The following is a 26,775-nucleotide window of genomic DNA, read 5'->3' as shown; positions in this document are numbered from 1 at the left end:
GACCTATCTGATGTGCGCTCCTTTTGATCCCCCTCATAACTGTCCATTACGTCTTCTCACTCTAAAGACGGCTTTCCTGGTAGCTATCACCTCTGCCAGAAGAGTGAGTGAGCTCCTCTTCTTTCTGTTCACCCGGACAAGGTGGTTTTAAGGACCCATCCTTCTTTCTTGCCAAAGGTTGTCATGCCCTTCCACATCGGGCAGACCAACACTTTGCCCACCTTTTTTCCGCCTCCGCATCCTTCAATAGATGAAGAAAAGCTCCACCGTCTGGACCCAAAACGTGCGCTCTCGTTCTATCTGAAGCGCACACAACAGTTCCATGTGGATGACCAGCTCTTTGTTGGCTACGTGGGTGCCAAAAAAGGTCGGGCCGTGCACAAATGAACCATCTCTTGGTGGGTCGTTCTGTGCATCAAAGTGTGTTACTCGTTGGCTAAGAAGGAGCCTCCTGTGGGGCTGCGTGCCCATTCTACCAGGGCGGTGGCGGCCACTACTGCCTTGGGACGCGGCGTTCCCTTGCAGGACATTTGTCAGGCGGCTACGTGGGCTTTGCTGCACACGTTTACCAAGCATTACTGCCTTGACAGTCAAGTCTGGAGAGACTGCTTCTTTGGATGTTCTGCTCTCCGTGACTTTTTGATGTAATCTTATTCGCAGACCCACCACCGGGGTTGCTATTGCTGGGGTATCTATTCTAAGGTAAGGAATCTATCACTAACGTGTCTCTTTCAGATGCACAAGTTACTACTTGTGTAACGATATATCTGTAAGAGACATTAGTTAGTGATAGATTCCTTACCGCCCCACCCATCCTCCCCGTTCTGCGAACTGATTTCTAGGGTTAAGGTCCTCCCTTTCAGGGCCCTAATTTCATGGCACCCGTGGTCAGTTTCTTGCATGGCTCTGCGTTCCTGGCGCGGAAAGCCGTGTACAGAACTGACGTCAGTGCGCATGGGTGGCGCCTAAGTAGTCTCCGTGACGTCATCTCTGCGCATACGAAGCCGGTGACTGACGCGGAGCCGCACGACGCCACCTACCGACGCGCAGGGGTACTGCTGACAAAACTTTCCGGATCCAGTCTGACGCCTGGGGATATTCCAAGGTAAGGAATCTATCACTAACTAATGTCTCTTACAGATATATCGTTACACAAGTAGTAACTTGTGCTTATATCACAAGGGCAATGAAGGAGGGACTGGAAAGAGGCGGAGGAGGGCATACCATGCTGCATAGCCGACCTAGGTTTCATTTTGAAGGTAAAGGGTTTTGTCAGGACAAGAGATACCTACTTGTCAAAAGCATTTAACATGAAAGTAAAAGCACAGTGTGCCTTGACACAGTTGGCATGGAGAGATAGTTGCTGTCTACCTTCACACCGCAAACCTGCAGCCGGGTCATGCTATCAAATGGCCTACAAGTACTTAATGCAGATAATACTTGGTGGACAACACAGAAATGCTGCATTCCAAGGACGCTAAATTGGGTCATTTATTCACTTGCAATGTTACTATTTGAAACAAAAAATACAATAAATGTGTCTTCTTGCTTCTGGTATTTTGTCTTCACGCTTCTGGTATTCTGTGTCTTCACCATCAACACAAGCAACAACAAAAAAATAGGATTGTTGTATGCAGCACTCTGCACTACTGTATTGTTTTTTAGTGCTATGAATAAAGTGTAATGCTAATTGTACACAATACTAACTACGTCTCTCTTTAAATTGCACAGTTTTTGCATGAAAATATTCATGATGAAATTGTCGGAAAGCTAGTAAAGGCATATGCTCAAGTGCGGATTGGGGATCCTTGGGACCGTAAGTAAATATCATGTTTGTTTTAAATTGACTTACCTATCCTATGAGTTTAGTCAAGGCAGCAGCGTATCATGAAACTGGAAACATTTGTGTCCCTTTGCACTGAACACTGCTAAACAAATAGATTTATTTTACTCTGACAAGAGAATTTGCTTATGAAACTATTTTGATTTGTTTTGCTGAGATTTTATGAAAGCTTTTGTCATTGTTCCTCCAAAATTGCACTGCTCTGATAATTGGCTACAAGAGACATTAACTCATTTGTTAATATATTTTGCCCTCTGCAACAAGAGTGGACATTACGGAGCATCGTACAGCAGTTTTTATTCACCCGTCTCATATTATAGGTTAGTGACATCAGACAGTTTAGAAAGAAAGGAATATCTCTTTGATGATGACACTAAGGTCCATAACCAAGTTGATGACGTATACAAACTGGAAAAGGAATAGCATTATTAAATAACACTTGAAAATTGGTCCTAGTGGCGACAACACTGACTCCTGCTGTTGAGAGCAGATTCTTTTTTTCGGAATAAGAATCCTTTGGGGGCAGTACATGGTGAGGGAGTGAGCGTTTGGGTATCTTTTATGAGGGATTTGGCATGTGTTCGGTCAAAGGGAAGGCTGCTATTTTGTATTTAATGTACAATAGATTTTTTTATAGCATATATTTGTATTGCCAGTGCTCTAGCAATGAATGTTATAAAAATGCGATAAGGAGCATCCTTGGAACAGGATAAACATGGACGGCTTTGTTTTTAAGAGAACTGAAACACCCATTTTAGTGTTTGTTTGGTGCCAGTGAGGTAGAGCATTTCAGAGTTGATGGAGAAAACAAACTCTTCTAAAACATAACTTGCTATACAAACCAAGCCATTGTGCTTTATTAGCATTTTAGTTCTTGATTGTAATGATGATGGGATTTAGCAGGTGTCACAAAATATTATTGTATTTAATTAATCTTGCTATGAATAGCTCCATGACACTTCCCTCTATTTGTGAACCCATCATTATTGCAGTGGTGAACAGATCATTCTACACCGACAGTCTCCACTTTTTCTTTCACAGCTTTAAGGATTCCACCTGCCCAGTGTGACCCCTCACAACTGCAAATGTTTTTTCTGCATCCCATTTCTGAACCCACCCATTAAAAGCCTTATTATGCAGCTGTTGAAATGGATTAGCCATTACATACTGGTGAAATGAGCGAGCTTCACAAGTCAGGCCGATCAGTGTCTGCATGTGATGCTGTTTTTAATAAATCGCAAAAGAAAGTGCTACTGTATATATGAACACAAACTCATGCCGCTAAAACAAGTGAACACAATTTTTAACTTCTATACAAGGGCATTTTGGTGGGGACTTCAAGGACTTCATTGACTATAGGAACAGGGCTTGTCTCAACTTTATAGTGGAATACACAGTTTATTGGTAGCAGCTGATACATACTCGCACATTCACTGGGGTACATGCAGTTAAACACATGAATCTGAGATTGGTCTAGAAATACCTTGTTGTTAAATCCTATTTAGAGATAAACAAAAGTTGTGGTATTGACCAGAATATGCCTTTCCAAATCTGAAGGAGCTGCTTAGGAAGCGGTCTTCCCCCACCTGGACCAACATAGTAAGGACCATCAAATTGATAATGATCCCAAGCATAAAATTGTTGATATTGTTCATACAGATCCCAGAATGTGATACTGATTTCTCATCCAAGACTGTAGTGATCCCTTTGATCCTGTTGAAACTCCGAGATGGCGTCTTCTCTGCTATCAATATGGCAAGGGAGAAAGTAGAGGAGGGGGTTTCTAAGAGAAAGCAGGTACCACGAAGTAGACGACTACTGTAGATTTGTATTCAAGAAGATCTGGGATGTGCCACAATACAAATCCCAAGATGTGTGGATGAAGCACTGTAGTGATATAGCCTGTTTTTACGATTGCAAAGTCTGCAGCACTTCATTTATGGGACTCCTGTGAGCGGCACCAGAAAACCTACTGAAATAATGCCTTTCCACCCATGAACTTAGTTTTCAGGACCAGTCTTAAAAAGACAAAACTTCCATGGTATTTGCAAGTGCTTCAAGCTCAATCTGAACATCTTCATTTCTGTAGACCACTCTACTGCGATCTCCAGCATTGCCTTGTTTGAATCTGTAGTGTCATTATTGTATTCAGCTTCAAAAGACTCCCAAGCCATGTGCATTTATGGGTCCACCTAATTTTTGCAATAGTCTTGCGTAAAAACATGGTGGCACTAGATATTTTACTGTTTTTTTCTTTTATTATCTTTTTCTTTTTATTGACTAAACATATGGTAAAATTCCTTTTAATAAATTTTCATAGTGACGATTGCTTTTATTAACTTTCATTGAAACAGTTAAAGCTGTTTTTAGGTTTCTCCTTTATCGTTTTATTAAAATACATAGCCTACCCTTTAATTGCTTTGATGACACACCTGTGCATCTCATCCTGAACCAGCACCTCCCACATAATACCTTTTGAGGCCAGACATCAGTACCGAAGAGTGAGAGAGACTTTTTAAGGAGTGATTTTGTTTAACTTAGACTTTACCAGCTAGAATTTTGTAGGCTTTGTCATGGCACATATAAAACTGCTTACAGCTAGTTTTCTGCTATTTTACTAATCACGCTGAAAATCTGGCTGAAGTTCTGTATGGAGGGTCAGCAGTGTGGACTTCTTCAGTTATGCATTTCTATTAAATGGACTTGAAGAACCTACGCCACAAACTACCTATGAAACGTAAGGTTTTTTTAAAAATTAAATTAAAGATTATTATAACAAGTGCATGGAAGCCTTTAACCATAGAACTGTAGCATGCAGAATGTTCCCAATCCCCCTTTTTCCTGGAAGGCCAATTGAAGATCATAGGTCATGAAAAAGGTTTTTGATTCTTATCTAACTGATGTATGTGAAGCTAATTTTAATACTGAAAGGAGAAATGCATTGATATGCTTTGGCTGGGGACTAAAAGTAAATAGCCCTGAAGTAGTGAAACTGCACACATAGAAATTAAAATTGTGCAAAATGTACTACTTTTTGGTATTCACAACATTTCTAGGGAGTTCACCTGGGAAGCTGCGCTAGGCAGGTTTCTAGATGCATTTGTAGGAAAGGCATGTGACTTTTCCTTAAGACTCCTATTTCCCATGTGCTGAATTATCTATACCTGAGAACTTCCCAGAGAGGAATGGATTCTCCTTTGGAAATGCATGTTTTTCTGGTCTCTGTAGAGAAAGCCCTTTCCCTACACCTTGTTAAATGTGGGGGTGATCTGTCCACTTTCCCATTCTGGAAGGAAAGTCAATCCAGCCCTTGGATGGAGTAAATCTCTGACCATTTGCCTGTTGGACATGGGTCAGAGATGAGTTTGGGAATGCCCTCTAATGAACATGTTTGTGTGCGTTCCCAAACTTCCACGGCAAATTATGCCTTGTTTTACCTATTTCACACCCCTTGAGTGAGATTTACTACTGCAGATAAATCTACAGGTTACATAGATTTTCACTCATCAGAAATTCCTTTGTAAATTCCCAGTAAGCGTAAAAAGTTACGTTTAGTCATAAACTTATGTTAGGACCAAAATTATCTTTGTGAATGGTATTTGAGTTCAGACTGTGTGAAAAAGCAAAAAAAGTTGTAGGAAAGATTTAGGAGAGGGACAGAACCACAATGATTGGTTAGTTTGGTTTTTATACATACAACATTGTTTGAGTTCTAAAAACTGGCTTGGTCTATGTTTATTGTGAGGGAGAAATGGTAATTGGGCCAGTTCACAAAGGCTTTTTTTAATTTGCGTAATTGTATTCCAGCAGCACTACTTCATATGCTGCTAAATAAAATTCACTAATAAGAAGATGGAGATTTGCGCCTACACTTGTCCTATTCCCTTGGCCTCCGTTCGCAAAGAATTACTGTTGTGCTCCTGAATTTCAGGAATAAGCCAAGAGAAAGCGAATAGTCAACTGCAACGACTTACCCTTTTGTAGTACTAACGTCTACAGCAGTAGCGCTATAGCCCACATACGCTCAAATCTACTCTAGCCAGGGCTTGGAGCAAGTCACACCATATATGGCCGATCACATCTAGGAATCACATCCAGATCAGTGGAGCCAGGCATCACATTTTCGTCACAAGGCCCAAGAAGATGAAGGAAAAAAATGGTCCTATACTTGAGACAATGCAGATGCCCATATACACCATATTATGAAAAAAATAAGTATGTTAAACATTACATTTAATGAAATAAAGATAATTTTTAGAACGATATATATGTATACACACACATACCAATATCCATATTATTGCACAAATATTAGAAAATAATAAAAATATAGAATTAATCTAACAATGTACACAAACTGTTATCTTTACAGGCACCTATACAACCCACATTATGAAAATGTATATTATAAAAAAGATCTATCTGTTCATAAGTTCAGACTTTACAAAGCTCCATATATATTGATACTTGCACATTGGAATTCCACATCATAGGAAAAGTCTTCAGTTAATAATGCGCACACTCATAGGGATATGGTGATCCATAATTGGTTGTTAGCAAGAGTAAGGGTAATCGCAGTCCGTGACCAGATGTTACCTAATTCTTCATCTACATTCAATACACAAAGTCAGATCAGAATAAAAGACTGTATGTTAGGTATTCCTTAGTAGGCTCCTATCAAGAACGAAATGCACTGGCTATCTTGTCTGTCTGAATAATTGTTGTCTGAATGGACGCTTTTTATGAATAGAACTTGTTACTAAAAGATTGGGCATCAATGGAAATAGTGTTTAAAGTGCCTAAATTGGGATGACATTTGTTTACACCCATACTATTTAATATCACTGAGTGCATTGTAATGAGTAATAACTAAATCTAGTTTAGTCTCCCCTGTACCTCCAGGAAGACGGGGGTAAAGTACTTTTACTAGGTATTAATCTTTGTCCAGAGTTTGTGAATTGTATCTAGGTCTAGGTGAAGATTAACTCCCACGTGTAGGCATAAATCTGCAGGATCAGCAATCTCTGCACATAGGTTTGTGCATGTGTATTTGCACTAGAAGTAAGCCAAGAGTATTTCTGAAATTCAAGAGTAAACCAGGAGTATCACATGAGCAAGGCACATCTACTGATATCAAACCATTTGTGATTCAGACTCCATATGGCCAAATGTTAACCTTTTTAGAACAGTTTGAACGTACAGGGTACGTGACTTCGGGTAACAATGCAGAAATCGGATTCTTACAGTTGTTGACATATCTAGGAGTGGACATTATGGTATAGTAATTATAAATGGGTGTGGAGTCAAAATGCTTATGAACATTTTGTTGAAGTTTACCATTCTTTCACAGTAAATAGAATTGCTTCGATGTGGGATACTTAGCAGAATCCAGACATAAAGCTGTCAGATTAAGTGGAATTTTTGTGGCCAAAAGATATTTGTGGCCAAGAAAGTTAATAGCGGGCAACTAGACCTATATAACAAACATATGCTTCAGTATCTGCCAAAACGGAGTGATACCTGAAAAGATCTGATTTACAGTGAAAGTCTGTGTTAAAGGATGTGTGCATTATAACAAAATGAGGGACAATTGTTGAATTTAAGGGAAGATGGTGGCAGGTAGACAAACTCTTTGGAAAAGTTCAACTGACCACTTTATTCACAAAGGAACCACACTCCTAATTTGGCAAGTTACATCTACAGCAAGGATGCAGACGTCTTGGTTCAGTCCAGTTAGTATCCGCTTTCAGGAAGGTAGTCCATTTCAGCTCAATGATTGCAGGATGCCATGTAGGCCAGGTCATGTCTCTGATCTTGGGTATTCTGCTCACCACCTTGCTCTACTCCACCAGTCGGATGACTCGTGAGTCCATTAGTCCTCTTGCTGTTCATGTTACAAAGAAGCAATCTTTTCTATCTCCTATTTTCCACCCATTTAATGTATTCAAATGTCTATTGTGACTGGACTTAATTGGAGATTGCCATTGAGCTAGGCCAACCTTGTGATGTAGGGCCTGTGATTAAGAAAACGGCTGATGAGGTAATCATGTATTACAACATGCCAGGAGAGCTTGAGTAATTGTAACTAAGGTATACAAAAAAATCTATTGCTTTTTGAAGGGTAACAGAAATAATAACAGCTACTTTCCATGTCTGGAAATGTATTGTTGACCTGGAATCAAACCTATTCACAGGTGTTACTTTTACTTTGGGATCAATGTATTGGCCAAATTAAATGAGGAGCTATATAGAGTATTTTAGTTATATCCACATACTGCATGACTGACAAGGTAATCCATGAGCTGCCTCAGTGATGACCCATTCACAATGAAGAGTGGGCAGGATAGAAATGAACTCCCGGACACCAGAGAACAGAAGCTTCTATAATGAGATAAATGTTTTCTGGTCAACCATGTGTTTCCTACCAAATGAAAGGAGTACATCTGGCTCAGGTCCAATGGCCCAACCCCCATTATTCCTCAAAATGCTTAATCAAGTATAGCTATTAGATCAGCTTGAGAGGTTAATACCTCTCAGTAGGATAGAGCCACTACTGCTAGCAGCAGTGAGGAAAGATGTGTACAGTATGGATATAATGATGAGGACTATATCGGGCATTAAACAATATAGTGAAATCTGCTGATGGATTCATTGTAGACGAATGATTTGAAAAACAAAGTTTGTGAGTTAAATGCTATGCATACCCTTGGGGCCAAAAACATAATTCCACAGTTAGTGGAGTGCTCCTAATGCAAGGGATACAGGATGCTGTGCAGTCGGCAGGGGTCTTGCTGAGGCTACTCTTCGGTCCACGGTCCTGGTGGGGCTACTTTGGCCACAGGGGTCTATGTCCCTCGAAGTCCTGGTGGGTCCAGCAAAAGTTCAGTTGCCACTTGACTACTGGTCTCAGAGCACACCAAGCTCAGCTGTTTTCTTTTGTGGAGTATAATGTCCATCTCGGACAGCCAAACTGCACTCCGATGACTCTTCCGGATCCAGAAGACTCCGGTGCAACGTTTGAGCATTAAGACACGGTCTCCTTGACTGCACGTCTGTGGCAATCAAGCAGTGATGGTTACTGACTAACCAGACTGACTTCTTCAATTTGTTGCGGCCCTGTAGCTGGGAAAAGGAAGTTAGCCAGCCAACTTTTCCTCTAGCCATGCTCCAGAGGCACAGTCCTCTTTTTGCTAGCCCAAGGATCAGGAGGTGCAGTCCAGCTTTTAGTCAGCCTCTCTTGCCGGGTCCAGGAAGCAGCTGGGCAGTCCTTCAGTCCTCTTTCCAGTCCAGATGTGATCTGAGGTCTAGGTGCCAGGGTTCCATATTTATGCCCAGGAAGTGCCTTTGGAGGATGCAGTGGTTAAGTCAATGGACTACTTGATCCCTTTCCACCTAATGATGATTCCCTGCAATGTGTATTATTTATCTATCTAAAAGTTGCTATTACTGAAAAGTTACATTCAATTCGATTTGGGCATCAATTTGAATTTAATGTAAGAATTATTTTGTTACCTTGAAGTACCAGCTTTGGTAGTACCATTCAAGAGTTAGCACAGCTGAGTTGCCAGCGTGTAACCTTGAAGGCGCCAATGTGGGCTACTTGCCTTTCCACAATAAAACCGCCAATTTTGGGTGTTTTCTTTCACTGTTAGAATACAAAAAAAGTGATTTCCTACTTTTTAATATATGGCACCCTGCCTTCGGGCTCGATAGGACTACCTTAGAGATGAATTATATACATCAAAAAAGGAGGTCTGCACTTTGTCTTTGGTTTAAATGGCAAAGTCTACTTAGCATTTTAAAATTGCTCTACCAGTCTGCAGTGGCGGGCTGGGTGATATGTTTTACTTTGCCACACTGTAGGTGGCACAATAAGTGCTGCAGCCCATGAGGGACACTGCAACTTACAGGCCCTGGGTACCCCTGGTACCATATACTAGGGACTTGCATGTAAGCCAATTGAGTATAAGACAATCCAACATACACTTTTGGGGGGGTAACAACACTGGCCCTGATGCCTCGTTATCAGTCCTCAGTGCAATGTCAGAGTAATAAAAACCGCAGCATCAGTCCAAAATTTCAGGATGATCATGCAAAAAAAGCATTTCCTTACAGTAATAATATCTCACTTTACATTAAAAACAACCTTAGAAATTCACTGAAAAAAACAAAGGTTGTAGGGACGTTCTAGTTAGGTAAAAATGTCGGATGAAACAGCATTTTAAACTAACAAAACCACTAAAATTGACAAGTTTGTTATCTCGAGTAACTAGAACTCTTGCCTTAAAGTAACCATAACTCACACCCTCACCATGCACTGCAAATTACCTTCCATATCCCATCACTTATGACATGTTCTTGACATCCTTCAAGTGGCATTGTTGATGACAACCCTTCTTGTAGAAGATGGTATAAGAGGGGGAGTCCAGAGAGAGGAAGAGAAGAAAATGGAGGAATCCCCCCATTAAAGAGAATTGTGTTTTGAAAAATATACACTTTTTTTTCAAATAAAAAAAAGAAGTAAAAATTAAAACTAATTACTCTGACTAATTTACTTCAAATTACATATCTTTTGAAAAAAAAATTAAAAAGTAGTTTAAAAAATAAAACTATTCTGAAAGCAACCCATAGATGGAGAAGTGGTCAAAAGAAGAGGTAAAATGCAGTGTGAACAACTGACTAAAAAAAAGTTTTTTTTAAATGGGGCTGAAGCACAAATGGCAAAACGAGGCTCATGTAAAAAGAAAAAATACATGGAAAAAGCCAAGACCAGGGGAGGGGTCATAGAATCAGGGTCTTACTCCTTTTTTTGAAATAAATAAGAGGAGGGAGAAAAATGAAAGGAAATGGAAACTTCTCACACTCTCCCTTCCCAAACCATCTGCACATCACCTTTGCTGTCTAATTTCAATTGATGGTGTACGATAGATTAAAATATTCTGTGCTCAACTGTCCACTCTGTTGATTGAGAAGCAGCTTCAGATCAGAATCTTTCAGAAGATTAAATATTTCCTGATAAAGCAGACCTTCGTGATGTTTGTTTGCACATTCGTTAGTTGCACATGATGCCTCTGAATGTAGTTCCTGTGCAAGTGCTTTTATAGGTCTCGCCTACGACAGCACTTGCAGGATCTTTAGTTCTCTATACAGTGCTTACTATGGGTTGTCTTCATGGTCACTCATTTCTTTGCTTTTCATGTTTGTTCCTCTCCTGGAGCATGGAAGCATTACTTGTTCCTTCCACTGCTCTTTTTGTTAGGCGCTACTTTTTCTTTGCATTTGAGCATTCTGCCAAAGTGCTTCTTTTTCAACTGGCTCTCTTGTCTCATGTCCGTTTTAGTTCCGCCCTCCCTCCTACACTTGACACTGTTGCTTGCACTGTCCAACTGTCCCTCTTTGTTGCTTTCCTCTACCCGCTGTCAGTCTGTCTTGTTTGCCCCATACGCTGTCAATGTCTGCTGCTTGCCCTAGCCCCTGTTCTTGTTGTTGCTTGCCCCCTCCCTCTGTTTGGTTTTTTGCTTCCTCCGACTGCTGTCCATTGTTGTTCTCTCTCCCATCCTACCCACTGTCCATGTGGTTTGCACGCTCTCCCCTCTAACCCCCACCCACTGGTTCGCCCTTCCACGCATTAAATAAAGAAACCTGAAATGGCCAGTGCTGGCCAGGTCATAGCACTTTTTCCCTCACACCCTGTAGCCCCCCCACACCCTCCCTCCGTTTGTGCTATGACCTGGTCACCACTGGCTGTGTCTCTGTGGAGAAAGGCCTAATCTACATTTTGAATTCAGCCGAGGTAGAGACACACGCCAGCGAGATCTATTGGCGTCTACAAAGCTTTTTTCATTTATTTTAAACACATTCTTCTGATTCTCAATTTCTTTGGAAAGTACACGTTTGTCCATTAGACACTCGGAACCTGAATCTGGTGGCTGGATCCTTTACCTGCTGGGTATCACTTAACTTTTCTGTTTCTTGTCTTTCAGCGGACACTTTGTATGGTCCTCTCCACACCAAGCATGCCGTAGAGATGTTCCTGGGTGCTGTAGAACACGCTAAGCAGGAAGGTGGCGCGGTGGTCTACGGTGGGAAGGTAATGACTGCTATTATACATGCTGATCATGTTGGACATGATTGTTCAACCCTCAAATACCTTGGAAAGAACACTTTTTCACCAAAGAGGTATTCTAGACTGGTGATCTCGGAGGCAGTGGAGAGGTCGGACAGTTAGAAATACCTTAACAGGCCTTTGTATGCTGAGGTTTGTATGAGAGGAAGCTGTACATCTCCAGCAAGGAAGTGTCCTAGACCAATGTAGGGTTTCGAAGGAAATGTCAGAGCTTGAGAAGGAAGTAGTTCTCCACCCAGAGAAGATTCTGGGTATGGTGGCACAAACAAGATGAAAGGGGACAACACATGGGATGCACTTGATAGGCTTACTAGTACAATATACAAATAGTGGCTTTTCTAAGAGGGGAACAAAACAGGACAACTGTTGCCTTTGTGCTAAAGAGAGAATCTCCAGATCTCAATAACGTTTGTGAAAGTTGATAGTGGGGAGAACTTTGTCACCCATATAGGCATTAATAAGACTTCCTACTCTCATCTAGCTGGGCTGTACAGAATGGGTAAAATGGCACCGGCTCTAGATGTTCCCTGAAGAACATACCCTACCATGGCTGTCGGTGGAGCAAAGAGACATGCTTGATGCCCCCACTGACCAGGGCAGACTTGCTTTCAGCTATAAAGAACATGCAAAAGGAAAAGGATCTGCACAGTGAAGGCTTCCTTATTGAATTGTACAAGTCAGTTTCGAGGATGCTACCTGAAAGGCTATCGGAAGTATTCCAGGAGGCATATGACACACTTCATCTGCTGGCCATTATGAGGCGTTGATTAATTAAATCCCCCAAAAAACCAGACAGGGATACCACTGATGTTAGAACACATTCACACATCTAAAGTAAAATCTTGGCAAATAGGTCGGTGACTGTTGTAGAACAGCTAGGGCATGGTGACCGATGAGCGTTTATTCCCCATAGACGTGTGTTGTATAACTTTGGACGCCTTACGCATAGCTTGTCAATGGAAGGTCAGTATTACTTAGCGGTGCAGGATATCGAGAAGGCGTTTTGTACTATTGGGTGGAAGTATGTGTGGAAGGGCCTAGAGCGCACACAGGTTGGGTAAACGTCTCTGAACTGGGTTAAGCTGTCATGCACACCTGCTAGAGTCATGGTGGAATGGAAGAGCTCCAGAAGCTGGACCTTCTAACCGGGAATGAGGCTGGGGTGTCCCCTCTCGCCTCTTCTCCCAGTGTTAGTGTTCCACTGCTGGGCTGTTGTCATCTGTAAGGGGCGTGCTGAGACTGGGGTTTGACATGGAATCATGTGGCATCTGTTTATGCTGATGATACTGTTGTATACTAGAGGGATCCTGTGCTGACAATCCCAATTCTCTTAAAAAGGCTGACTTGGTTTGGTGAAGTGTTGGAATTGCGCACCAGTAGAGCTAATGTTTTTCATTGGGCGGGTTTGAAGGATTGAACGAGTATACCTACTCAGTGGTGGACCTCAGGCGGGACACTACCTGCTTCCGATATTTCACATCTAAGTGACACATGATGGTGAAGCACAGTATTACTATAGGCTATGTAGTAAATGGTTTGAAATGCTTGATCGCATTTCCAAACACACTGCCACTGTTGGTCATAGGTAGAGTGTCCCTAGCCAAAATGTTTTTGGGGGGGTTTTGACCCGCTGTCTGTATGTTTTTGTGGAATACTTGTTCCTTCTCCCCCACAGTTTATTCTGAGAATGAAATCCGCTTCATTGGTCTGATCAGGTAGCTGTAGTGGGGGAGATTGGATATTTTGAAATTCTCTGAGGATTGGACAGAGTTGTGATGGCAGACATAAAACAAATCCCCATTTGACGGGAATGCAACAGTGGCCCATTTGACCCTATTGAAAGATGAACAGGATACGTCCATGGTGTGATGGAGAGAGAAGGGTGTGAACTCTGATGGCGAATTTGTCACACTTGCTGAACCACGGGAATGTTTCGGGAATGGTACTGATCAGACCATACATTATAACCGTAAACTTTTAGTTTAGTGTAAGAGGGGAAACTTGTGGCTAACCTGTATTGGGCGCTCTCACCGGGGCAACGAATGCAGTGGTGCTGAAGCTAAGTATAGATGAGTTTCGGAATGCTGGGAGCCACTCGCGGACCATGCATGCGACCAAACGTGTAGCAAGATTACAAGGATATCTAGAAGCGCAAGGTTTTAGTTAATAACTAGCTACATAAAACCTACCTAACATCCCTCAAGCTGGGTGGGACTTGGTCTGAGCCAGCTGTGCTGAACCAGTTTGCCAAGTGGGGGCACTGGTATTAATCATTCAGTTCATTTGTAGAGCGCACTACGTACCCGTGAGGGTCTCAAGGTGCTGGGGAGGGGGGGGGGCGGGGTGCTGCTACTTCTCGAACAGCCAGGTCTTGAGGAGTCTCCGAAAGGCCAGCAGGTCCTGGGTCTGATGTAGGTGGGTGGGGAGGGTGTTCCAGGTTTTTGCGGTGAGGTGGGAGAACGATCTGCCACCGGCGGTCGCTCGACGGATGCGGGGGACGGTGGCGAGGTCAGCGGAGCGAATCTGGCGGTTCGGGTAGTAGAAGGTGAGTCGTTTGAGGTACGCTGGTCTGGTGTTGTGGAGTGCTTTGTGAGCGTGGGTGAGGAGCTTGAAGGTGATCCTCTTGTTGACGGGAAGCCAGTGCAGGTCTTTCAGGTGGGCTGTGATGTGGCTGTGGCGGGGAATGTCGAGGATGAGGCGTGCGGAGGCGTTCTGTATGTGTTGTAGTCGTTTCTGGAGTTTAGCTGAGGTTCCTGCATAGTCCAGTCTGCCGCTGACGAGTGCCTGGGTGACTGTCCTTCTGGTTCGGGTGGGGATCCATCTGTTGATCTTGCAGAGCATGCGGAGGGTGTTGAAGCAGGAGGAGGAGACAGCGTTTACTTGCTGGGTCATTGAAAACGCGGAGTCCAGGATGACTCCCAGGTTGCGTGCATGGTCAGTGGGCGTCGGTGCAGCTCCTAGTGTGGCCGGCCACCATGAGTCGTCCCAGGCGGAGGGGGTGGATCCGATGATTAGGACCTTCGTCTTGTTCGAGTTCAGTTTCAGGCGGCTGTTCATCATCCATTCGGCGATGACCTTCATTCCTTCGTGGAGGTTGGATTTGGTAGTGGTGGGGCCTTGGTGAGGGAGAGAATCAGCTGGGTGTCCTCGGCGTATGAGATGATGTTGAGGTTGTGCGATCGGACGATGTTGGCGAGCGGTGCCATTTGACGTTGAAGAGTGTCGGGCTGAGGGACGATCCTTGGGGTACGACGCAGATGATCTTGGTGTCTTTAGAGCGGAATGGGGGGAGGCGGACAATCTGGGTTCTGCCGGTGAGGAAGGAGGTGGTCCAGTCCAGTGCTTTGATCCCTACGTTGTGGAGGCGTGTGCGGAGGGTGTGGTGGCAGACGGTGTCGAAGGCGGCCAAAAGGTCCAGGAGGATGAGGGCCGTGGTTTCTCCGTTGTCCATCATGGCCCTGATGTCGTCGGTGGCGGCGATGAGGGCTGTTTCGGTGCTGTGGTTGCTGCGGAAACCAGATTGGGACGGGTCAAGATTGTTGTTCTTTTCGAGGAAGGAGGTCAGTTGCTTGTTGACAATCTTCTCGATGTTTCATCACCAAAGTTATCGAGATTGTACAAATTAAGGTGTCACACAAAGAACGAGTGTAACAAATGAGCCATGCCCACTCAGCAAGCGTGTAGGGTGTGGTATGTAGCCAATGGTGCATTTTAGATTATTATGTCGCAGAAATATTACAAAAGCATGGTGTGGGGGTAAATAACCATTTACAAAAAAAAAAAAAAATTCCCATTGATTTGGCAACAAAATGTGTTTAACTGATAAAATGATATCACACACGAATGATGTGTGGAAATTGAGTTTCAGCAAAAAATTTATAATTTGCACATCACCAGGTAAAATGTCGTAATTTCTTTTGATCCTATTAAATCTTTGTTTTCATCACAGTTCAGAATTACAAATATTATAGAATTACATTTGTACTTTCTCAACTATGTTTTGAAATATTTGTACAGTTCATTTGCAGGTATTTAAATGTTGTGTTATAAAGATATAAAAAAAAGATAACTGCCATCCTATAGTCTTTCCTTTCACACTCCCTTTTTTACTCAGTGAAAGTAAAGTAAACCGCACTCCATTTTTAAGAAAAATCTATTTTGTCCTGAGACATACCCTGATATTTGACCTTTGTTTTTGAACGCACAGCAAATATGACGAGATAAAAACAAAATGTAAAGGTATCATTATAGCTCATTTACTTTCTGAACTCCAGCATGGATCACACCTCCTTCCAGCGCCTGTGCTCCTAGCCCTCGTCGAATTGCCCACGATGCCAGGAGCTGGGACCCGAGTTTCTCCACATTTAATGAAATTGTCTCCAATTTTAAAGTTATTGATTAGAAGTGAGGGGAAATCTGCAAATATTGTCTGTTGCGATTTGCTCCGGATAAAAGGCGACCAATATGAATGTGTCTGATCGGCTCTGGGAGGGGCAAAGTTAGCCAAACGGCTACCAGCCGTTCACTAACCCCCCCCCCCCCCCCCCCCCCCTCCCCCCCCACCCAGTTATGGACTTGATAGAACGGACCACGGCGGAACAGAGCCTGATGAAACCTCGCAGGAAAAATAGGAAACTTATCGTGTACCTGACAAACTGGGTAGCTTCGCTAAAGAAATTTAACTGACCCCCGAGCTCACTTGCCGTGTTTGTTGAAAGGATATCTGTTGAAGCTTCTCAAGGACTGGAAAGGGGCAGACTGGCGGGAATGCCTGCAGGCCGGGCTCTCGCGCATACTGCACTGCCATAGGTTGGCCAGACGCACTGCTTGCTGCCACGCTTGGTATCGGAGACCGGAGTCTATGGTGGGCTGTCCGAATCCGATCGAGTGGTCTTATGGTTATGGGGGTCAGAAGAAATTACATAGGATGATTGATTTTGCACCTATCATATATTGCAAATTCATGTTCGTTACTTCTGCTGTCCCCGCAGCACATTCTACTCATGTGGGTATTGTTGTCCTGTTTAAAATGCAAGATATATACATAGTTGTTAAAAAAAAAAAAAAAAAAAAAAAAAAAAAAAAAAAAATTCTACGGGTGCCTAACAAATTAGCCCTGGTTCAAGAGCAGCTATTTCAAAAAACATAACTAGATGATTCCTCGTTATTTTTCTACAAATGTAATATAAAATGGAGTCGACTGATTTTCCGCAAACCTAGTCCCTCTTTCACAGCTGAAAAATGGAAAACATGGAGTCTCCGCTTTTTATTTTCATAATGTGAAATGTTTGTGCCATTCGCCTTGGTTCAAATACAGTTTACGCCCTATTACACCGGCAGCAAACATGGTACAAATAGTTTGCTTTGGCCCTTTCTTCACAGTCCATAGTGTTTTTAACGAGGATGGTGGAAGTGAATATTGGGAGCGAGTTGCTAGCATGTATATTTATCGAGACAGTTCGAGTCTTATGCTCCAGTCTGTGGCTCCATCTACTGGTCGAGGCTAAGATATATTTGCCACACTTTCACATTATATTGTGATTCTTAGAAAAGGATGACTGAAAAATATGGAAATTATATATCTAAATCCCAGTCCACAAATAGATGATTTTTTCTAACAAGAAGAAAGGAAGTTATTTTGCAAAATTAAATAATAAAGCGTGCGCTTTTGAGAGATGGGGGGACTATGGATCGAATTGGATCTTTGTTTATGGTAGGAGTCAAAATCATAGTTCTAGAAAGAGCCCTTTTCTCGTGATATTGTTTCAAATGCCAACGACTGAACTTTACAAAGCAGTACAGATCATCTCTGATATTCGCTCGATGTGTAGGCGACTGAAACCCACAGGTGGAGAAAATGGATTTGGAGAGGCGCAAAGAAGTTAGTGGTCACTTATCTAAGCAACATTTCTGAAGGTATACCGACGGGACTGGAACGGGTCTATCCTGTATCCTTAAAAGGCCGAGACCGTTCTTCTTGTAATGGAAGATCCCGCCTGTATACTTTTCAGCGGGTTACTCTCTTTGGGGACCGCTCCCCCAAATTCACAGATGTGATGTAATCTGAGGGGTATCTTCAATATGGGTGTATCGTTCATGCCACTGGTCAGAATATTTTGAAGTGTCTTCTTCATGTAGTTCCAGACTTGAATTCTCCTTCTGTCTCAAGAAAAGTCTGGACTGTTCCATAAGAAGCTAAAGTCCTGCTTCAAACACAGAAAAATGCCCATTTGGAATAGCCCATTCAAACACTGATTACATTTAAGAAGGCGAAAATGTGTGCCCTCCTAATCTTTGGCTTGAAGTGGTGTGGCACAAAGAGATCCTCACACTGCCTATTCATCAAGCATCTCCTTCCACCAACCACCCAGACACCACGGCTCTGCAGGGCTGCTACTTGCACACATCCCACACATACACAGAACCAGATCAGGAGGACGGGTGTTCTCTTACTTCGTACCTATAGCGTGGAATGACTTCCCACTCCACATCAGAGCCTCCTCCTCTCTTGAATTCCGCAAGAAGCGGGCGACCCAGCTTTACAGTTTACCAAACTACCATGGGCAAGACTCGACACGCATACCGACTTAGCCCCAGGAAACCCTTGCAGATGATAGTGCGCCTTACAGATACACATAACATTACAAATACAGAATTGAAAATTCTGTGTTTGACCAAAAAAGCTTCCACCAGACTATCCACTTTTTTACGGATTCCCAGAAACCTGCTGACCCCATGGGTGCAGTGCTGTGGGCACAGATACTGGCACACCCACGGAGTCCACATGTTGGAACTTCACCAGGGACTAGATCACGTAAAGTTTAGAGCCGTGCAGACACACGCACTGGTTCTGCTCTTCCTATGGATTTGAATAACTCCTGCCCCCTCTTCATAACTGCCCTTCCTTGGATAGGTTTGACTCCTCATTCTACACCCTCCCCACCACTTTAGCTCATTGAAGTAGACAGACATAAATGTGGGCGATTGACAGATTCTGCAACCAATATACAATAATCCCTTGGTGAGGCAATATCATTTTTCAAAACCTGTTTCAATATGTTAAATGTGCTCTGTCCAACCCATTTACGTTGGGATGTAAGGTTTTATGCCTATATAAAAATAAAAAGTAATGGCATATTTTTACACTAGGTACCACTGACGTCATATTAATCCGAGCCGCATATAGTTTTGAAAAATGAAATTACTTGAGAGGTGGTTGGGGTTGGTAGAAGGACTTAAATTGTTGGTCTAAAACGGAGGAATAAACAAACATTAAATTCACGAGGGCAAGAAATGCATGTCTGCAAATAAAAATCAGATATAATGTTCTTTGGAATTACTAATTTTGCATGTCCTACACAGTGTAATAATTCTGCACACATCGTGGAATATCCACTTTAAACATTAGCGCAGAATTCCAACAGGACTAAACCAGAAAATGGCCACTTACTACACTTGCAGCACTCAGCATTTCATAATTAGTAAGCGGTACCATAGACACCGAGCATTGTCTGCCTGGCTATGGGGAGCTGATTTTCAGATTCTGCAAACCACAAACCCATGGTCTAAAAAGCCAGTTACTTAATGCCATAGGCTCTCGAGCTGCCCCTCCTTAAGACCAAGGAATACATGCAGCAGCACTTGTATTTCACCTGCTGTTCCGCAGCATCTTACTGATGTTCAGAGATGTACAGTACAGCGGTTTGCCGGCACTAGCATGCAGGGTGCGACTGGTCAATAGAGCAATCTGACATTGCCACAAGGGCTGGTCTGATAGGTCTATGTGGCTGGTTTTTGCAGTTTGTGGGCCTGGTTTATACCGTCGACTTGACAGCGCAGCTGTTACCAGACATATGAGAATCACCAGGAGAGGGGCTTTTGCTTCGCCCATATATTGGGAGCCACAAGTGCATGGTTTGATTGGCCAGTTGCTGTGTGCTTGCCAGCCGCACAGTTGGGATCATTTGGTTTATCAGCTGAATTAGCTTGAATTTTCAAGGGTACATACATGGCATTGTAATGCTGCTAAAGTGTTTTGGTAGGTAATTTATGGTGTTTTCTCTGGCAGCAGCACAGATGGGAAGAGGGCAGTCATTAACCTACATAGATTTTTAAGTCTGTTTACCAGTGCAGCCGTCACCTGACCTTTTAACCTACGCCAATATTATCATACAGTTCTTTGCTTCCACACAAATGCATGTCTATTGCCATGCAATCTACTTGAAATCCTTCACATTACCATACAACGTTTCTATAAAGCCAGACCTATTGGCATTGCCAGTGCTTGTTACTGTTGATTTGCCATATATTCCCACCAGCATTGCCTGCAGCAAACACAAATTCATTCATTTTCTCATAATTTGCAAAATGCACATGCAGTGTGACTTTACAAGTTCAAAACTGGCCTGATTTGCAAATGTAGGTCACTTTTTTGGGTATCTGGCTCATATTTTAAAGTTCATGCTTGTTTTGTACGCCGTTGACAGCATGTTGGTTGAGAAGATGAATGGCGGCTTACCTAAATAAAGGTGCCCCCCTTTATTAAAGTGAACAAAAGGGAGGTATTAAGAAATGTCCTTAGAAACAAGACTGCTCTCCATGTACCTTACCCTGACCCTTCCAGTTTGAGATCTGCATACTTATGGAACATGGAGAGTTCTCACTTACGTTTTTTATACACATGCACACTTTTTCTCTTCTTTCGAGCACCCTCTCTTTCCTCAGTGGAGAAGAAGACAATTCATGCATATTGTGAATTTATGTTGAGTTCATGATGGTGGATGGGGAGATTTATGCCACGTTAAGTTGCATAGCATGCAAATATGAAATTCTCACTTGAGAAGAACATACTGTGCAGGAGTTTATACAGCTGTTGCAACAGATTGGAAGACACAGTGGATTGCAATTGCATGATAGCATGCTAGCCTTCATTTCAATCATTCCCCGATTCTGAGTTAACGGTTGGTACCACATTACAATGTGGCATTGCCAAGTTACAGCATGATAAAGTTCGGGGTTACCACAAGCAAAACGTTTGTAGTAACTTCTCAGCTTTAAATGCAGAAAGACGAGGAATCCTTATTTCTGCACATTATTAATCTTTTGCAAGCAGAATTCTCTAAATCCGACTCTCCGCATTACAATAACACCATTGTATTCAGATATAACCCCTGATTTAGCTCCTCTGAATGAGGGTTTGTGTGTAAGAATAGAGAGGATGGTGTGCTGGATGGTTATAAGGTGGCAGCAGCGCGCTGTCTGCAGATCTGCACCACGTATCCCAAGTTAATTCTGTTTATTACATTTCATAGTAGCTTCAAGTACTCACTAGTAGGAAGTGTTCACCGTCGGTGTTAACGCAGTCCCTTCTTGCAGCACTGTGCTGGGTGGTACTGGGTGCAACAGAATTCTGAGAGAAAACCCTTTTATCATATCTAGACAGGCTGGCTCTTACAGTTGCACCATATGTACTCCAGGTAGAGGCTATCTTTGGCAGAAAGAAGGTACCTAGGAGTCTAATGTCATGATAACTTGGGAGATGAGATTAAGGACATGAACCGAGCATGCCCAAATTCAATAACAATGTTCATTTGTTTGTTGGTATTTTTAAAAAATGTGCAAATAGTAGCAGCACTAATAATCTTGCTCTCCCATTTGCTTCTCTTGCAGGTTGTAGACCGTCCAGGAAACTACGTGGAGCCAACAATTGTGACCGGGCTGCCCCACGATTCACCCATAGTGCATACTGAGACGTTTGCTCCCATTCTTTACGTTATTAAATTTAAGGTAAATTTGTATAATGAAATGGGTTTGTATACATCTCTTTCACTTGGGTACACAAAAACATATAAGGTTGTAACATCAACATTTGTCAGAGAACAGCTTTGTTCAAGTACCTGCAAACAAAATAGTTCAGTCCTTGCATTAAGTTATAGAAAATGTGATAGAAGGGGCTTAGTGTGTTAATTTGCCTTTGCATAGATCTCTAGCCAAGCTGTAGGTGAAAGCTTTGACTCCCAGTGGACTGGCTCAAGCATTCATGCTTGGGGAAGTCCGGAATAAATGTGTAATTCATCTGAGAATCTTTTCTTATTTACAGTGAAATAATTCTGCATTAGTGTAGGAGGCAGTAATCATACCCTCCATAATTGTAAGAAGCTGCATTGTTAAACTTTGGAAGAGGCAATAGTCTTGAAATTAGCTGTGACTGAGCTCCCACAAGGTACAAACAGTCTGACCCTACTGAAAGATAAACTGGTTTTTGTAATGAATCTGTGGCTCACCCTTGGTAGCTTGGCCCAATCCTAAACTGGAAGAGAAACTCTCAATAAGGAGGGTTAATGGAGAACCTCCACTGACCGAAAATGTCCTCTACTTGTGCTACACTTGATGGTGTTAGAAGCGCAATTTATTTGCAAGCTGTCCCCCCTTAGGTGTGTTATTTTAGATTTCTTTGTCAGACCTCCAGTAAACAACCAGATGTAATAGATAGACTTTTCTGGGAGTGCATTTAGGGGAAGATTAGAAACCCCATCTTAACTAAAGTTGCCACCTGCATATTGTAAAAACGCTATCAGTTTTAGCTCCATACTTTAATTGTCAAATATCAACCTATGAAGACCTTGTATAATGCTAGATTTATAAAAAATGTGTGTGGATCGGACTGTGACCAGTTACTCCTACCAAGAATCAAACAAATTCCCCAACTCATCAGTTGGGGGTTTGACTCGTAGTGTATGGGGCTTGTGCTGCAGCTCAAAAGAAGAGTTTGTTGGAACGAATATCCACTCACAGATGTGGCCTGTTGGCCATGTGTCATTTCCCTTCCTTTGCTGGGTCAATTATGTGGACTCCCTTTTTATTAAATCTACTGGTTCTCTCAGCCCTGGTACTCCCCATGTCTCTTGCTCAATGCTGCAGCCGATCTTCAGGCAAACTATCTAATATTTAAAACATGGATAAAGTACTGTAGGTAATTTAACTTTGGTTCTATCCATTGCTATGTTCATACTATATTACATAAACAAATTTAATCTTGAGAGTATGTTTCTGTTAGAAAGTAGCAAAAAATTATTTTAATCTTCATTTTGTTTAATTGTATTTTTCTAACAATCTGTTATTGTTCATTTTAATACGTATCAAACAGGTGCACATACCTAGACCTACATTCATCTTTCAGTTGCATAGTTAGCGATGGAGGTGTAAGGGTCACAACATCTATGTTTTCCAGCTCTTCAAAGATTAGGAAGGTACATTTTTGCAGTATGAATCCTTTTCTGGATTCACATGCTGTGCATCTATTCTGCCATCTAGTGGTTGGCTCCAGAATTGTGTTTTGGCCTTATGTCTTTCTTTTTGTGTGGTGTCGTCGACCACCATTTGGTTTAAGTCTATGCCTTGTGTGATGTCAGACGGCGCACTAGCAGTTCCTGTGCGTTGCAGCTATAGTCAGAATTTATTTTCCGCTGTTGGGTCTCGAAGCACATTGGAGGAGTTCCAAAGATTCTTCTAAGATCTACAGAGAAGAGAAAAAAGCACTGAAAAGCACAGAAAATCCCCAGAGGAGCATCCAAGCCCAGCAGGAGAGCCTTTTGCTGGAGGACACATGGCTAGAGAATGCAGAGGAGAGAGACCGATAAGGGATATGGAGAACACCCCTTGTAAATTCTGTCCAAACTGCAACCACAAGTTCGTGCAGAGGGATCCACACGAGGTCTGTACCCTGTGTTCTTCTGACAGATAACAGTGTCAAAGACTGCGAGGTCTGTGCTGCATTCCTACTGAAGATTCTCCAGCACCCAGAAACCACAAGAATCCCTGAAGGACCTTTGTCTCTCCAGCAGCGACGAGCAAAACGCCAAAGAAGCCGAGCCTGCGGAGGGAGGAGAGTTGGCTGCCGAAGGGAGCGTTGTCAACGTCGAAAGAGCAGAAGCCACAGGGGAAGTGGCGAGGGATGCCAAACAGAAGGTAACAAAAGGCCCAAAAGCTCAGACCCAAAGAGCTGCACGTGTCCCTAACAAAGGACAACTATTGGCAGTAAGCCTTCGAAACAAGCCTAGATGCCAGCAGGCGCAAAGGAGGTGCCAAAGGAAAGGGCCAGAGAGGCAAAGGACACTGAGCAGATTGCCTCGAAGAGAAAGCCCTCCTTGACGACGAATGCTCGCTTGAGGTCGTAAGGAAAAGACGCCGACTCAAGGCTGAAATGGCAGCGCTCCTGCAGCAGAAGAAGAGTTGCTAGACATCGTAAGGCACAGCTACTGCATATAACTCACCAAACCACTACCTAGTATCCCTCCCAAAGACTAGAACATTAAGGGAACAGGAACTCGCGGAGTTGCGAGACGAGGTCAAGGAACTCGTCAAAAAGTGAACCATAAAGAAAGTCTCTCAGAGGGAAATAGGCGGTGGCATTCACTCGGCATACGTCTTTGTACCAAAACAAGACTTAACTCTGAGACCAATCCTAGACCTCTGGTACCTAAACCAGTTCATACGAACACAGTGCTTCAAAATGACAACGTTACAAGAAGTGATCCCGCTCCTAAGAAGGGGAGACAGTATGACCACATAATTGTAGTATAGGGGTAACGCCAATAAGACCAGGAAGCTAGTCGCGTAAAGTCCACCAACTTTATTCCAAATACAAGTGTAGTGGCAAGCATCAAAGAAGAGCCCACAGAGACAGCAGCTGATAAGTAATCCTCTCAACAGCAACTGAACTCCATGGAATACACATGACATAGTAAGAATCTACATTAAGAGTTCTAAACATTTAAAGCTACAGCAATTAAATACCATTACAGTATACCACCCCCCCCCCCCCATATACATAAACCAAAACAACCATTGATGAACTTAATATAATACATAATCATGAAATTTGACAGGTAATTTGCAAACTCGTTGATCACGTGATGGTAATGTTGGTGAATTAGAAATGAATGAATCGCTGTGAAGATCAGATGGGGAAGTTGCTGAAACATTTGATTCTGCATCAACATTTTGGGTATTATTGGTATCTGAAATGTTATAATCAGGCCCGAAAATGAAATGAGAATCACTGACATCAGTTTTATTAGCATATACCTTGTTAAATATGTTAAGTTGGTTGTCCGTAATCTTCACTACATTGTTTTTATTCCACCAACCTCTACCTTCCAGAAGTACAGAAGATTTAGTGACCCTGATAACTCGATTTGGAAGAGTGAATTTAGATTGACCTTTCTGTACTCTGTAAGGTTTCTTTTTTTTTTTTTTTTTTTTGAAACAGTTTATTGCAATCTCAAATATATACAGGTATGGGCCTACAACCTTCCGGCCGGCCGCTAGAGTGACAGGAGCATATGACATACATACAAAAAGGCTCTTGGCGTTGCAGAGAGGTAAATCAGGAGGTATCAATGGCGTGGGCCACATGACTCCGAGCCCACAATACGGTTTCATTTTATAAGAACACAACAACACAAGAACCACACCCGCAAGGCAACCCGCAACCCGAAGTGACAGTACGTGCTCCTTAAGTGGGGGACCCCAACCACCCACAAGAATCTAAAGAGGGGAATGGGAACAGATCAGGGACTGGGGAACCCTGTGCCCGGGGCCGGGGGAGGGGGTTAACTAGGGGGACGGAGCTGGTGAGGCAGCCGGCAGCAGTGGTGGCTCACAAATACCCCCGCGGTATGCGTTCCAGGGGCCCCAAACTTTCACCCACGCCCCAGGCTTACCTCTCGCCACATACACCACCTTTTCTCGGAACATGCACCAATCCATGTGTTCTTTCCAGGCCGACACCGCCGGGGGCCTCTGGGATCCCCACAGCTGCGCGATGTCACGCTTAGCTATCATATATCCTAGAGTCACCCATCGTGTCTGCGGAACCGAGTAGTCAGTTGGTTCCCCCACATTCAGCAAGCATCTCCTCGCTTCAGGCAACAGCGCGACACGCGTAACCACTCGCAGGACCTCATGCACACCACGCCAGAATCGCTCCACCTTCGGGCATTCCCACAGAATATGCAAAAAAGTCGCCAAAGCACCACACCCACGCTTACACAGCCCATCCTCGGCGTAGCCCATACGCAGAAGCCTTGGCCCCGTCATGTAAACCCGGTGGAGGATCTTTAGCTGGACGAAGCGAAGGCGAGCCGGTATGGCCACCTCCTTCGGAGAGGCCACCGCGGACATCCAGTCCTCGTCGTCCAACTCCAGCCCATCGGCAACCCAGGCCTCGCGGAGGCCAGTCAGCAAGCCCGAGCGATCATTAATCCGTTTTTTGTATATGAGGGAGATCGTGCTGTCCGGAACATGGCCATCCAGCACTCTATCCTCCAGGGGGGAAGACTCCGGAATGGAGGCGACGTCTGGGAAGACGGAGCCCAGTGCGTGACGGACCTGCAAGTACCGAAAGTATTCACTGCCCTGCAGCTGAAACTCCGTCTGCAGCGTCTCGAATGTTTTAAATCCCCCCCTCGTCCAGAGATCCCCCACTGTACTGATGCCGATCGTGTCCCACTTCTCGAAGCCCTTCGAGGTCCATAGGGAGCCCAACCTCTCAGACGCATATAGCGGTGACGCCCGGGTCAAACGGTCCTTCCACCCCATAGCTGCGTTAGCCGCGTGCCATACTCGCACCATGACACGCGTAGGTCCCGTCAGGCGGGGGTCGGGCGCGCCAGAATAGAGCGCTCGATTGTAGTCGCCACCAGGCAGGAGCATCTTGTCCATTTCAAATGCCGGGTTTAAGGCGGGCCCGTAGAGGCCATGATTAATTGCAGCTAGCTGGGAGGCCCAGTAATACCGTTTAATA

The 26,775-nt window shown here is 43.4% G+C and overlaps 1 protein-coding gene across 1 annotated transcript in view; it reads left to right on the top strand.

The window, feature by feature from the left end:
- ALDH7A1 (aldehyde dehydrogenase 7 family member A1) overlaps positions 1-26,775 on the top strand; it is a 295,831-nt gene that overhangs the window by 198,254 nt on the left and 70,802 nt on the right. Inside the window, exons 12-14 of the mRNA XM_085632694.1 lie at positions 1,732-1,816; positions 11,827-11,933; positions 21,639-21,755. Coding sequence (XP_085488820.1) covers positions 1,732-1,816; positions 11,827-11,933; positions 21,639-21,755 — 309 coding nt within the window. The remainder of the gene's footprint in view (positions 1-1,731; positions 1,817-11,826; positions 11,934-21,638; positions 21,756-26,775) is intronic.

Source organism: Triturus cristatus, chromosome 2_1, assembly GCF_964204655.1.
Source record: "Triturus cristatus chromosome 2_1, aTriCri1.1, whole genome shotgun sequence".
Classification (NCBI taxonomy): domain Eukaryota; kingdom Metazoa; phylum Chordata; class Amphibia; order Caudata; family Salamandridae; genus Triturus; species Triturus cristatus.
This window is presented reverse-complemented; position numbering and strand designations above follow the sequence as displayed.